The sequence below is a fragment of the Borostomias antarcticus genome, assembly GCF_949987555.1.
Source record: "Borostomias antarcticus genome assembly, chromosome: 4".
Classification (NCBI taxonomy): domain Eukaryota; kingdom Metazoa; phylum Chordata; class Actinopteri; order Stomiiformes; family Stomiidae; genus Borostomias; species Borostomias antarcticus.
In genome coordinates this window covers 36,221,890-36,236,889 of record NC_140237.1, presented here as the reverse complement: position 1 = coordinate 36,236,889, position 15,000 = coordinate 36,221,890, and the positions used below count along the sequence as shown (strand labels likewise).

General features: G+C 49.3%; 2 protein-coding genes and 1 long non-coding RNA gene across 4 annotated transcripts in view; 1 reads left to right on the top strand and 2 right to left on the bottom strand.

Annotated features, from left to right (window-relative positions):
- cmtm4 (CKLF-like MARVEL transmembrane domain containing 4) overlaps nucleotides 1-1,808 on the bottom strand; it is a 12,714-nt gene extending 10,906 nt beyond the window's left edge. Inside the window, exon 1 of the mRNA XM_084436706.1 lies at nucleotides 807-1,808. Coding sequence (XP_084292832.1) covers nucleotides 807-986 — 180 coding nt within the window. The 5' untranslated portion in view covers nucleotides 987-1,808. The remainder of the gene's footprint in view (nucleotides 1-806) is intronic.
- A 955-nt stretch (nucleotides 1,809-2,763) lies between these two features.
- LOC311307827 lies at nucleotides 2,764-5,900 on the top strand. Its single transcript, XR_014630391.1, has 2 exons — nucleotides 2,764-5,423; nucleotides 5,476-5,900. It is a non-coding gene; the product is annotated as an uncharacterized lncRNA (long non-coding RNA).
- Nucleotides 5,901-6,031: 131 nt separating this feature from the next.
- Nucleotides 6,032-15,000, bottom strand: part of dync1li2 (dynein, cytoplasmic 1, light intermediate chain 2) — a 25,354-nt gene continuing 16,385 nt past the window's right edge. Inside the window, exons 8-13 of one of the 2 annotated variants that reach the window (XM_084436698.1) lie at nucleotides 14,473-14,584; nucleotides 14,324-14,383; nucleotides 13,524-13,568; nucleotides 13,257-13,371; nucleotides 11,764-11,916; nucleotides 6,032-7,037 (exon numbers count right to left, since the gene is read on the bottom strand). In XM_084436698.1, the coding sequence (XP_084292824.1) occupies nucleotides 6,925-7,037; nucleotides 11,764-11,916; nucleotides 13,257-13,371; nucleotides 13,524-13,568; nucleotides 14,324-14,383; nucleotides 14,473-14,584 (598 nt within the window). In that variant the 3' untranslated portion in view covers nucleotides 6,032-6,924. The remainder of the gene's footprint in view (nucleotides 7,038-11,763; nucleotides 11,917-13,256; nucleotides 13,372-13,523; nucleotides 13,569-14,323; nucleotides 14,384-14,472; nucleotides 14,585-15,000) is intronic. The other variant, XM_084436699.1, reaches the window with a different exon arrangement.

Here is a 15,000-nt window from a genome sequence, read left to right as displayed (position 1 = left end):
ACACACACACCAGGATGACCTTCCTCTCTCCTGGCAAACATCTCAGGTGTGTGTGACAGGACAGCGGAACACACACCTCACAGCTGAGCCCCGGAGCGTGAGTGAACAGCACCCCTCCTCCCCACAGCCCAGGACTGCAGCCGGCCGCAGACCAGTGGTTTATGAATGAGACATGAATGCTTTATGAAGCAACACATGACATCCCCAACTAACCCCAACCCTGTGCGCGTACAAGACAGGAAGAGAGGAGGGGAACAAGGGGACAACGGGAGCTGTAGATAAAATAAAGAGATAAATTGAGGAGGTAAAGAAATGACCGAGTGAGAACAGTATTATTCTACAGCCTAAATGCTTATGAAACATGATCTTCCACATCTTCCTCTATACAATTAACTTAATTACTTCCTTAGTGAAGTTCCCCTGTTGTGGACGACGCTGGTGTGTGTTTGTGTGTGTGTGTGTGTGTGTGTGTGTGTGTGTGAGAGAGATCAGTGTTGCTCCAGGGCTTTGTTGATGTCTCTTTCCAGACATACCATAAAGTGTTACTGGCCTTTACCCAGTTTAAATGGTTAATATGGCATTAGCAAAAGGTGACCATTTACAATCGCCTACAGGCTGACCAGCGTCAAGAAATGTGTAACTTCCATGACCCTAACTAAACAAACCCGAACCCTGTTTGTTGAAAGTTGACAAACCTGTTGGTCCCACCGCGTGGGTGTCGTCAGCTTCACGGTAGATATGGGCTATTGAATTTCCTATTGCCAAATACAATACTGGTTTATTACAGTTGTGTTAGTGAAACTTACCACTTCAGTGACCTTTAACATGCCAAAGTGCGACTTGAGGTACTCTGTGTCGCATCTGATTCCTCCGAGCACATTCCTGGAGCTGACGGGCTCGGTGGTGGGCTGGTACGGGCTGCTGGCCCCCGAGATCATGGACGTGTTGGAGGCCTCGAACCCCTCCGTCTCCTCGGTGCTCCTCATGCTCAGATCTACTCGCTCTTCACCCTGAGAACCTGAACACCGCTATAGACTACTAGTCCTATAGGATACTAGTCCCACACACTACGACCCGTATCGGCTGGAGAAAAGACACTTTGTTCCATATGCTGTGGATGAAGAGAGAGAACCAAGCCTAACACGGTCGATCACAAGCAATCCTCCTGTATTCCTCCTGTATTCCTCCTGCTGTATTCCTCCTCCTGTATTCCTCCTCCTGTATTCCTCCTGCTGTATTCCTCCTGCTGTATTCCTCCTCCTGTATTCCTCCTCTTGATCCCCCGAACAGTTCAAACGCGATACTGTTTCTCCAGCGGGTTCCTTGTTGACACAATGTTACTAAATGCCGTTTGTTAGTGGTTTGATTCGGAATCGCAGTTATCCGAGCAGCTTCACCCACAGACGAGTCTGCTTAGTTCTGCACGCACACAAAATGTCTCTTCAGGGAGTAGTCTGGGACACATTCCTCTCTTCTGGGATCTTCCCCGTAAATAACACAGATCCACCAACGCCAGAACAAAACGAGATGAATAGGTATCGTCGGATATGCCACAGCAATAATGAAAGATGAAGTTTGGGCTCGTTAGCCTGTATCTGCTCCTCACTCAGTCTCCGCCCACAAACACTACATTCTTGTTGCACGTTTTCAGAGAAGACTACTTTTCCAATAGTAACATGCGACGGAAACCAGGTCGAGTCCAAAGCGGACTAATCGATGTTCTTAGTGGTGGATCTTGGAAGCGTGTGTTTCTCTCAGTGTGTATTTGATCAGGAGGCTGTCTGGCCGGTGCTAGTGTCCAGCCTACAGGTCAGCAGACCCAGGATACCTGCAGCTGAGGAGGCGGGGCGGGGAGCAGCTAGGGCACAAGACAAGTTACACTGGTAGACTATGCGTCAATAAACTCTGTTTATGCGTGTAATATGTAATATTGCAATAAAAATAGGCAGTAACTAGTCTCTGCGGCGATGCCCAACACATCGTATTCCCGCGCCTATTCAGGCTACGAATCAGTAGCCTGTCTGATAGGATAACTCCAAATTGATCCCATTTTGAACCAGACTGACCCAGCTATAGGCCTATCTGTAGCCTAGACCCAGACTATACCTGTAGACCCAGACTATACCTGCAGCCTAGACCCAGACTATACCTGTAGCCTAGACCCAGGCTATACCTGTAGCCTAGACCCAGACTATACCTGTAGCCTAGGGAACCAGACTAACCCAGGTTATAGCTCCTCTGTAGTGTAGGTACCAGAATAACCCAGGTTATAGGTCCTTTGTAACCTAGGGAACCAGACCCTGGACGGCCACCATTTGACCATCCATCTTTCAATAACCCATTTAAAGTATTTGACCCTCAATAGGCCCATCTTGTGTGTCCCAGAGCATGGATCAACACTTCAACTATACCAATGGTTTAGACTGTTTAACTGGTGTTTAACCACGGTCTCATGCCCTCTCTAGGTGTGTGCTGTACTGAGCAGGCTACAGCAGCCTAGTTGTCAGGTAGTGAAACTCACACTTTGAATCCCACCCTGAGCTCAGGGTCTGGTACCTACACTGTAGAGGACCTATAACCTGGGTTAGTTTAGTTAGCTCCCTTAACATGGGTCAAGCACAATGAGGGACGCAGAAAACACAACACAGAGAGCAGAATGAAGTCCGCCACAAATACAGTACAGGGCAGGCTGTGACACAGTCAATACAAGATATGAGAAAAGAGAAAAGAGACAAGCACACAAGGTAACAAAAGTCTGGATTCTTTGTTTTATTGAAGCCAGGGTAGACGGACACGTTTCCTTATCTTTGTCAGCACAAGAAGCGAGCTCCCACATGGCAGGATACTGCAGTGTCTCTCTCCACACAACCAGACCAGGACACACAGGCAGCTTTCCATGTGGGTATCAACATATCCTGGAAGCAAAAGCTGTTTCAATCTCCCCTGTGTGTGTATTCTAACAAGACCACAAGGTTAGGATGTAGAGCAGCCATTTTATCAACTCAAGCTTGAATTAAATGTTAAAGGTCTGTTATCCAACCTTGAGGGGGTCAAATCATAATACTAAAAAAGCAAGTGCAAATTTAATCAAGCAGCATGAAAGCACTTGCTGTACCTATACCTGGAGCCAATTATTGATTTCCAAAAGGGCAGTTCTGTTCCTACAGAGTCCAGTCAGAGAATATTACCAGCCATGTGTCTAGAGAGACCAGCGAAGCAGCAGAAGGCTGTGCCTAGACTCTAGTCCATCCCAACCTGTTAGCTCCCATAACAGGGACAGCACACATTCATGAACATTGCTGTAAATGGGTCAGTATTAGCCAAGGCTAATTTTCAACTGTTAACCCAGGCATGTCTGGACTGCTATGGGTCACCTGGTCACAGGGAAGCAGCATACCAACTATAAGAGCACTTCTCTATGCAGGAAATCCAACCCAGATTTAAAATGGGAGGGCTGAAGGGGAAGGCTTGGTAAACTGCTGTAGAAGGAGCATTGCTACAACTAATTCTGTCAGAGCAGAGAAAGACATGCCCAATGAGGAGAGTCTAGGGCTAGGGTAGGGTAGGTACTTTTATTAATCCCAGAGGGGCAATTGTACTGTTACACCAGCCACATTCAAAGGACATGTGGATTGGAGCATAGTGGACCCCCCAAGGAAATGTCCTTATTCAATCCAAGACAATGTGACAGTAGATTAGCTGTGTATCACACTGGTTAGTCATCCATTCGGGTTCCTAAGCAGGCAGGCAGGAAGGTGACACCAGGGCTGGCAAGCCTCCCAATTCAAAGTGCTTATTTTTAACCAATGAAATCCCTCCTGGCTGTCCAGGATTGTGCTTGTTTCCTTGTCTCTGACCAATTAGGAGATCAGAAATAAGCGCTTGGTCTCTGACAGGATCCCAATCCAGAGTGGTTCTATGGTAACCTAACAAATCTCTCAACATTAGTTCATGCAAAAACAAACAGACCCTTTTCACACTAGAGTCGGGCAGAGCCAGGCCAGGACTGGGCTGGTCGCATATCAACCGGAGAGCCTTCAGAGGAACTGAGCCAGAGAGCCCAGTCGCTCAGAGCATGACTCAGCAGTCTGACATCGCTTGACCATAGAGTGAAAAGGGTTTTTGTGATATTGTGGTTTTCCCTTACAGAGCGACAGAGATGTAAAACAGACAGAGCAGCCGGACCCAGGGAGAAGGGACTCAGCTACGCCTGAACACCACTCAGCACTACTACTGAACACCACTCAGCACTACTACTGAACACCACTCAGCACTACTACTGAACACCACTCAGCACTACTACTGAACACCACTCAGCACTACTACTGAACACCACTCAGCACTACTACTGAACACCACTCAGCACTACTACTGAACACCACTCAGCACTACTACTGAACACCACTCAGCACTACTCCTGAACACCACTCAGCACTACTACTGAACACCACTCAGCACTACTACTGAACACCACTCAGCACTACTACTGAACACCACTCAGCACTACTACTCTGCATATTTGGTTCCGGGCGACAATTCTCTGCAGTTTAATTTTTTATGCTATTGATGCTGTTCAAATGGCAAGTCTAGTAGCTGCTCTTATTTTTGAATCAGTTATGGAATCAACGTGAGGGTGCATAAACCAGACCGCTAGAGGAGGAGTCTACTAGGGACGATGAGGACAATCTGCTGGAGCAATTCCTTTGAAATTAGAATATGGTCATTTACAATCCCAACATACATAACCTTCAAAAACCTTACAGATAATCTGATATGGTACAGTCATACAGTGGATAATATATAATTGTTGAGAACAAACAGAAAAGAAAACCTCAGTACAGGGAGAGACGTCCCAGTCAGGACAGAAAACAGAGAAGCAGGACTGAAGAGAGAGAAGCAGGACTGAAGGGAGAGAAGCAGGACTGAAGGGAGAGAAGCAGGACTGAAGGGAGAGAAGCAGGACTGAAGGGAGAGAAGCAGGACTGAAGGGAGAGAAGCAGGACTGAAGGGAGAAGCAGGACTGAAGGGAGAGAAGCAGGACTGAAGGGAGAGAAGCAGGACTGAAGGGAGAGAAGCAGGACTGAAGGGAGAAGCAGGACTGAAGGCAGGTAAGCAGGACTGAAGGGAGAGAAGCAGGACTGAAGGGAGAGAAGCAGGACTGAAGGGAGAGAAGCAGGACTGAAGGCCGGTGCAGAGCCTGGCTGCAGAGCGCTTCTTACAGGGAGGTGTAGCTCATACACACAGGGAATGTTTCATCTGGCCACAGTCAGGAGAAAAAACACTTCAACTGAAGAAGAAAACCAAGACAGAACTGAAAGTTCATTTCTAGTGGAACCCAGTTCCATTGCAAGCGAGGGACGTTGATCTCTGGACCAGCGCAGAGCGTGGTGGCCTGAGCCGGGTCAGTGGTGTGAGGGACAGATGTGCTGGACCTGCTGACCTAGACATCAGCAGCTGGACACTCCAACACTGGAGAAAGGCCTTCTCTACTGCTCAGCTGAGGGGTGTTATATCTAGGCCACAGAAGGGGGCAACATTTCATTTGAAACATTATGAAAAGACCACAGGCTTGTTATACAAAAAAGAACAACAAAATAAAACAAAAACAAATAAATTACTTGAATGACAGAACCGGATAAAACCTCTAGACTGTTGGTGCTACAGTGCATCTCCTCTTGGAAGCAGCAGCACCTCTGCTGGGCGGCAGCAGCTCGCTGGGCCAGGCACTTGGGAGTTAAAGTAGGAAAGATGCTGCCTAACCCCTCCCAGACACAGACACAGACACAGACACACACACACACACACACACACACACAGCTGTAGCCAAAAGTAGAGCTTCCGTTGGAAACTCTACACCTGCCAATCTAGACCAGACCGTTCCTTCTTCATTGTAAGAATTGCATTTTGCACAAAAATCCAACCAAATGCTTGAATTGCAATTTAGCTGCTATTTACAGAATCCTGGTGGCTGACTGGCTTCCATGTGGTGTTTCATTAGTGTGATGGTGCCAGAGGCTCTGAACAGGTGAACATGAAGCCCAGCGGAGGCCTGGAGACCAGCACACGGGGGTGCACAGTAGAAAAACAAAAAGAGCAAGGAGGAATCGTCATATAAATACACCAGTATCAGTTCTACCATTTTATACATACTACATACGCTCGTTGTTTCATTAAAACAAATATATCTACGCTTTCAATTTAATCTTATAATCGCAACCGCTGTCCTTCCATAAGATTAGCTGAACGAGAGACTCGGGGGTTATGAAGCTAGCTCCTAGAGACTCTGGATGGAGGGGCGAGGGGTATGAAGCTAGCTTCTAGAGACTCTGGATGGAGGGGCGAGGGGTATGAAGCTAGCTCCTAGAGACTCTAGATGAAGGGGGGGAATATGAAGCTAGCTCCTAGAGACTCTGGATGGAGGGGCGAGGGGTATGAAGCTAGCTCCTAGAGACTCTGGATGGAGGGGCGAGGGGTATGATGCTAGCTCCTAGAGACTCTGGATGGAGGGGCGAGGGGTATGAAGCTAGCTCCTAGAGGCCACGGCAGCAGGTAACACTCAGCCTGGAGGGCTGTGTGGAGGGGGGGGGGGGGAGTGAAGCTAGCTCACTGTACACATTACCAAAACTTGACATCCCTTGCAAAATAACCATTATAAATTGAAGAAACAATGAAATAAACATAGCCAAGTCTTAAAATTATTTCTCTCTCTCTCTCTTTCTCAACCACCATTTCTCTCTATCCTCTTCCCTCTACCCATCTCACCAAAGAACCAATATATATCGGATAGCATCTCAAACCCATGTTGGCGAAGCCCCTGTTTGCAGACAGATATACACGTTGGGAGTTTTGGTCTTGAGAGTGTTGTCTTTTATGCGTGTGTGTGTTCCAGAGAGCCGAGCGTTGGACGATGCGGCGGTCGTTGCCTCAGGCCTCGTTCTCCGTGGGAGGGGGGGTGTTGTTCGCGGTTACCATGGCGTCCGGTCTGCGAGTCATCCTGTCCAGCTCCGCCTGGACATCAGTCAAACCCGGCTTCTGCCCTTGGAGAAGACGGAGAGAAAACACAGAGTAATCTCCTGTAGCGCCCGCAGTGTGACAAGACAGGAAACAGGCTGACAAAACTGCCTCTGTTACGAACAGGAAACAGGCTGACAAAACTGCCTCTGTTACGAACAGGAAACAGGCTGACAAAACTGCCTCTGTTATGAACAGGCAACAGGCTGAGGGAGGTTAGACGGTGAGATGGTTCCATGCTGGAAGTCAAGAGCACATGCACAAGAAATCAGGACCCAGTGAAACATCTCCATGCATCTCCTGGTGTGATCAGCGGACTGGGCCAGGACTGACGAGGGGGCCATGGCCACATTGGTCTGTTGTGTTTATCCATATCAGTCATCTCTAATGCTTTCTCTGTGACAGTCAGATTTAATTTACAGATCATATTTCTATCTGCTGTTCCATTTTTAAGAAACACTTCACAAATTTAACTTCTGCCAGATGGAGGAAGATGGAACTATCTGCTTTGCCAATTAGAGCAACAAAGCCAGTTAGCTTTATATATTCTATACAGATAAAAACAGAAGATGAAATCATCTGTTTACAGTGACATCATCTGTTTAATGATGGAGCTGGCAGTGGCCGAATACCTCGACTGTTCCCCTGGTAACCCAAACATAAGTTACCCAGGTAACGCTGATCACCTGCCCCTAGAAACACTGTTCCCCTGGTAACCAAACTCAAATCATTCCTCTGAGCAGACATGGCAACTAATAAGACTGCATGACTAGTAGCCTAGGTGACTAGTAGCCTAGGTGACTAGTGGACTGCATGACTAGTAGCCTAGGTGACTAGTAGCCTAGGTGACTAGTAGACTGCATGACTAGTAGCCTAGGTGACTAGTAGACCATGACTAGTACCCTAGGTGACTAGTAGACCATGACTAGTACCCTAGGTGACTAGTAGACTGCATGACTAGTAGCCTAGGTGACTAGTAGACTGCATGACTAGTAGCCTAGGTGACTAGTAGCCTAGGTGACTAGTAGACCATGACTAGTAGCCTAGGTGACTAATAAGACTGCATGACTAGTAGCCTAGGTGACTAGTAGCCTAGGTGACTAGTAGACTGCATGACTAGTAGACTAGGTGACTAATAAGACTGCATGACTAGTAGCCTAGGTGACTAGTAGACCATGACTAGTAGCCTAGGTGACTAGTAGACCATGACTAGTAGCCTAGGTGACTAGTAGACTGCATGACTAGTAGCCTAGGTGACTAGTAGACTGCATGACTAGTAGCCTAGGTGACTAGTAGACCATGACTAGTAGCCTAGGTGACTAGTAGCCTAGGTGACTAGTAGCCTAGGTGACTAGTAGCCTAGGTGACTAGTAGACCATGACTAGTAGCCTAGGTGACTAGTAGCCTAGGTGACTAGTAGACCATGACTAGTAGCCTAGGTGACTAGTAGCCTAGGTGACTAGTAGACCATGACTAGTAGCCTAGGTGACTAGTAGACTGCATGACTAGTAGCCTAGGTGACTAATAAGACTGCATGACTAGTAGCCTAGGTGACTAGTAGACTGCATGACTAGTAGCCTAGGTGACTAGTAGCCTAGGTGACTAGTAGCCTAGGTGACTAGTAGACCATGACTAGTAGCCTAGGTGACTAGTAGCCTAGGTGACTAGTAGACCATGACTAGTAGCCTAGGTGACTAGTAGACCATGACTAGTAGACTAGGTGACTAGTAGACTGCATGACTAGTAGCCTAGGTGACTAGTAGACCATGACTAGTAGCCTAGGTGACTAGTAGACTGCATGACTAGTACCCTAGGTGACTAGTAGACCATGACTAGTAGCCTAGGTGACTAGTAGACTGCATGACTAGTAGCCTAGGTGACTAGTAGACCATGACTAGTAGCCTAGGTGACTAGTAGCCTAGGTGACTAGTAGACCATGACTAGTAGCCTAGGTGACTAGTAGACCATGACTAGTAGCCTAGGTGACTAGTAGACTGCATGACTAGTAGCCTAGGTGACTAGTAGACCATGACTAGTAGCCTAGGTGACTAGTATACTGCATGACTAGTAGCCTAGATGACTAGTAGACTGCATGACTAGTGCCCTAGGTGACTAGTAGACTGCATGACTAGTAGCCTAGATGACTAGTAGACTGCATGACTAGTGCCCTAGGTGACTAGTAGCCTAGATGACTAGTAGACTGCATGACTAGTAGCCTAGGTGACTAGTAGACCATGACTAGTAGACTAGGTGACTAGTAGACCATGACTAGTACCCTAGATGACTAGTAGACTGCATGACTAGTACCCTAGATGACTAGTAGACTGCATGACTAGTAGCCTAGGTGACTAGTAGACTGCATGACTAGTAGCCTAGGTGACTAGTAGACTGCATGACTAGTACCCTAGGTGACTAGTAGACTGCATGACTAGTAGCCTAGGTGACTAGTAGACTGCATGACTAGTAGCCTAGGTGACTAGTAGACCATGACTAGTAGACTAGGTGACTAGTAGACTGCATGACTAGTAGACTAGGTGACTAATAAGACTGCATGACTAGTAGCCTAGGTGACTAGTAGACCATGACTAGTAGCCTAGGTGACTAGTAGACTGCATGACTAGTAGCCTAGGTGACTAGTAGACTGCATGACTAGTAGCCTAGGTGACTAGTAGACTGCATGACTAGTAGCCTAGGTGACTAGTAGACTGCATGACTAGTAGCCTAGGTGACTAGTAGACTGCATGACTAGTAGCCTAGATGACTAGTAGACTGCATGACTAGTGCCCTAGGTGACTAGTAGCCTAGATGACTAGTAGACTGCATGACTAGTAGCCAAGGTGACTAGTAGACTGCATGACTAGTACCCTAGGTGACTAGTAGACTGCATGACTAGTAGCCTAGGTGACTAGTAGCCTAGGTGACTAGTAGCCTAGGTGACTAGTAGCCAAGGTGACTAGTAGACCATGACTAGTACCCTAGGTGACTAGTAGACTGCATGACTAGTAGCCTAGGTGACTAGTAGACTGCATGACTAGTAGCCTAGGTGACTAGTAGACTGCATGACTAGTAGCCTAGGTGACTAGTAGCCTAGGTGACTAGTAGACTGCATGACTAGTAGCCTAGGTGACTAGTAGACTGCATGACTAGTAGCCTAGGTGACTAGTAGACCATGACTAGTAGCCTAGGTGACTAGTAGCCTAGGTGACTAGTAGACTGCATGACTAGTAGCCTAGGTGACTAGTAGACTGCATGACTAGTAGCCTAGGTGACTAGTAGACCATGACTAGTAGACTAGGTGACTAGTAGACTGCATGACTAGTAGCCTAGGTGACTAGTAGACCATGACTAGTAGCCTAGGTGACTAGTAGACTGCATGACTAGTAGCCTAGGTGACTAGTAGACTGCATGACTATAGCCTAGGTGACTAGTAGACTGCATGACTAGTAGCCTAGATGACTAGTAGACTGCATGACTAGTGCCCTAGGTGACTAGTAGCCTAGATGACTAGTAGACTGCATGACTAGTAGCCAAGGTGACTAGTAGACTGCATGACTAGTACCCTAGGTGACTAGTAGACTGCATGACTAGTAGCCTAGATGACTAGTAGACTGCATGACTAGTAGCCAAGGTGACTAGTAGACTGCATGACCAGTACCCTAGGTGACTAGTAAACTGCATGACTAGTAGCCAAGGTGACTAGTAGCCAAGGTGACTAGTAGCCAAGGTGACTAGTAGACCATGACTAGTAGCCTAGGTGACTAGTAGACTGCATGACAGTCAACATGATCTTCAGGCTAAAGGGTTAATATGATGAACACATGATCACATGATCTTCAGGCTATAGGGTTAATATGAACACATGGTCTCCAGGTTGCAGGCGTGTAGAGATGAGGCGTGGGCGGGGAGATGTGGCGTGGGCGGGGAGATGTGGCGTGGGCGGGGAGATGAGGCGTGGGCGGGGAGATGAGGCGTGGGCGGGGAGATGAGGCGTGGGTGGGGAGATGAGGCGTGGGCGGGGAGATGAGGCGTGGGCGGGGAGATGTGGCGTGGGCGGGGAGATGAGGCGTGGGCTGGGAGATGAGGCGTGGGTGGGGAGATGAGGCGTGGGCGGGGAGATGTGGCGTGGGCGGGGAGATGTGGCGTGGGCGGGGAGATGTGGCGTGGGCCGGGAGATGTGGCGTGGGCGGGGAGATGTGGCGTGGGCGGGGAGATGAGGCGTGGGCGGGGAGATGAGGCGTGGGCCGGGAGATGTGGCGTGGGCGGGGAGATGTGGCGTGGGTGGGGAGATGTGGCGTGGGCGGGGAGATGAGGCGTGGGTGGGGAGATGTGGCGTGGGCGGGGAGATGTGGCGTGGGCGGGGAGATGTGGCGTGGGCGGGGAGATGAGGCGTGGGCGGGGAGATGAGGCGTGGGCGGGGAGATGTGGCGTGGGCGGGGAGATGAGGCGTGGGCGGGGAGATGAGGCGTGGGCGGGGAGATAAGGCGTGGGCGGGGAGATGAGGCGTGGGCGGGGAGATGAGGCGTGGGCGGGGAGCGGCAGCTCTGCGATCATGATTACGTGGTGATGTCATGGACTGGGAGGTTCCATGCAGCATACAGGCCTGTCATCACCAGCTCCGCCAGGGCTCCTCTCAGACCCGCCTCTCCTCCCCACTCCAGACTCCAGGGGTCCAGGGACAGCAGACGGTGTTGGGGCCCGGTGCCGGGGTTATGACCCCTAGAGGACCAGAGAGTCTAGAGGAGCCAGTCCTACCTGTCTTCTTGGCCACTGCCTGAACTCCTGCTCCTGGCGAAGCGGTGGCGCTCCCTGGACTCCCTGGACTCCCTGGAGACCCTGGAGACCCCGTCTTCTTACTCAGCAGACTGTTGAAGAAGTTGGCCAGGACGCCCTCGTTGGCTGCTGCGCCTGAGGAAGGAAACGGAAACACACACACACAGATAAGGAACCAGAACCACACCAGACCAGATCAACACACACACACACACACACACAAGGAACCAGAACCATACCACACCAGATCTCTTTCTCACTCACACACACATCACCCAGAAACACTATACAGCTGGCAATCATATGTAACTCACAGGATGTGATGTTTGCCAGCAGGAAGCCAGGGCTGGGGAATTATACCCATAGCAACGGCAGAATGATCCTCATAGCAACCTCTAGGTGTTCCAACAGCAGGGCTGAACCCACATCAACTAGCTAGTACCAGGCCTAGAGCTCCATATCAACTAGCTAGTACCAGACCTAGAGCTCCACATCAACTAGCTAGCACCAGGCCTAGAGCTCCATATCAACTAGCTAGCACCAGACCCATAGCCCCATATCAACTAGCTAGCACCAGACCTAGAGCTCCATATCAACTAGCTAGTACCAGGCCTAGAGCTCCATATCAACTAGCTAGTACCAGGCCTAGAGCTCCATATCAACTAGCTAGCACCAGGCCTAGAGCTCCATATCAACTAGCTAGCACCAGGCCTAGAGCTCCATATCAACTAGCTAGTACCAGGCCTAGAGCTCCATATCAACTAGCTAGTACCAGGCCTAGAGCCCCACATCAACTAGCTAGTACCAGGCCTAGAGCTCCATATCAACTAGCTAGTACTAGGCCTGAAGCTCCACATTAACTAGCTAGCACCAGGCCTATAGCTCCACATCAACTAGCTAGTACCAGGCCTAGAGCTCCACATTAACTAGCTAGTACTAGGCCTGGAGCTCCACATTAACTAGCTAGCACCAGGCCTAGAGCTCCATATCAACTAGCTAGTACCAGACCTAGAGCTCCATATCAACTAGCTAGTACCAGACCTAGAGCTCCATATCAACTAGCTAGTACCAGGCCTAGAGCTCCACATCAACTAGCTAGTACCAGACCTAGAGCTCCATATGAACTAGCTAGCACCAGGCCTAGAGCTCCATATCAACTAGCTAGTACCAGACCTAGAGCTCCATATCAACTAGCTAGTACCAGGCCTAGAGCTCCACATCAACTAGCTAGTACCAGGCCTGAAGCTCCACATCAACTAGCTAGTACCAGGCCTAGAGCTCCACATTAACTAGCTAGTACTAGGCCTGAAGCTGGAGCACAGGGAGGTCCTACCCTTCCTTCATGTTGGGGTCGGGGTTAGGGTTAGAGTTAGGGCCTGAAGCTGGAGCACAGGGAGGTCGTACCCTTCCTTCATGTTGGGGTCAGGGTTAGGGTTAGAGTTAGGGCCTGGAGCTGGAGCAGAGGGAGGTCGTACCCTTCATGTTGGGGTCGGGCTTCTTGACGGCGGTCATGGGGGAAACGCTGGCCACGTTGGTGGGGGCTCGGCCACCTGGCCGGGGGGAGCCGGAGGCTGTCCGCCCGGGAGACTCCTGGAAGAGGAGAGGGATGGGGGAGAGAGCAACACACTCACGCACACTCTGGCACTTTATGTAAAGCCCTATGTGCTACATTGATTTGTATGAATGGTGCTATAGCAATAAGATGACATTGCCATTGGATATAAGGTCAAAGACAGACTTACTGTGGCTCCTCTGGTGGGCGTGGCCGGCTGCTTGGCCAATAGGGACTAGGAGAAGAGAGGAGACGAGAGGAGAGGAGAGAGGAGAAGATGAGACGAAAGGAGAGGAGAAGAGAGAAGAGGAGAAGAGAAGAGAAGAGAAGAGGAGAGGAGAGGAGAGGAGAGGAGAGGAGAGGAGAGGAGAGGAGAGGAGAGGAGAGGAGAGGAGAGGAGAGGAGAGGAGAGGAGAGGAGAGGAGAGGAGAGAAGAGAAGAGAAGAGAAGAGAAGAGAAGAGAAGAGAAGAGAAGAGAAGAGAAGAGAAGAGAAGAGAAGAGGAAAAGAGGAGACGAGAAGAGGAGACGAGAAGAGGAGAAGAGAGGAAAAGAGGAGACGAGAAGAGAGGAGGGGAGAAGAGAGGAGAGGAGAAGAGAGGAGAAGAGAGAAGAGAAGAGAATAGAAGAGAAGAGAGGAGAAGAGGAAACGAGAAGAGAGGAGGGGAGAAGAGGAGAGGTGAGGAGTGGAGAAGAGAAGAGAAGAGAGAAGAGGACATGTCATGAAAGGAAACTAAAGAGAAATACTTCCTAAATCAGGCTTGGCTGGACTCAAGACAGATGCTAGAAGTCATTTTCAAAAATGTCAACATAGAGGTCAAAGGTCAACCCCTATCAAAGCCCCTATACTGTGTCTGAGTAGAAAAACACTGCCCTCTAGAGGTCCATCAGGAGAGTACAGACTCGTGCAGACATGAACTGCCTATACTGTTCAGGGTGCAAAGAGGTGGAGAGGAAGAGAGGTGCTGGGATATCAGGACATGGAGACACACCTGCTGTTTCATCAGGAACACCTGCTCATCCTCCGCATTCACCTCCTTGTCATGGACCAGCTGGAAGAGAACAGGAACATCTAAGACGTGAGAATCTTCACTCCGGCCATCTCCTGTCCTGAGAGAGTAGGTCCTCTTCCTCCTCTTACCTTCCTAATGGGAGGCTTCGTGATGAAGTCTTCAAACGGATCTTCAGGTCGAACTGTGGTGAAGTTTTCATGCAGAATCCCAATCTTCTTCTCGTTGTCCCAGCCTGACGGGCTGCAGCAGGACCAGGGTTAGTTAGAGGTCATCATAGGCTACCAACGTCTAGAACAGCTGGGCGGCGGTCTGATTGATTGATTGATTGAGAACAGCTGGGCAGCGGTCTGATTGATTGATTGATTGATTGATTGAGAACAGCTGGGGCGGCGATCTGATTGATTGATTGATTGAGAACAGCTGGGCAGCGGTCTGATTGATTGATTGATTGAGAACAGCTGGGCGGCGGTCTGATTGATTGATTGATTGATTGATTGAGAACAGCTGGGGCGGCGTCTAGACGCGGGCCTTGTTCACACCTTAGGTTTCAGCAACACTTTAATTAGGTTTTTCGCTACAGGAACCTTCAGCTGTCGAGACACGCTAAAATTATAATTTTACAACGGTTAGTTCTGGTTTTTGATAATGATTGGCTG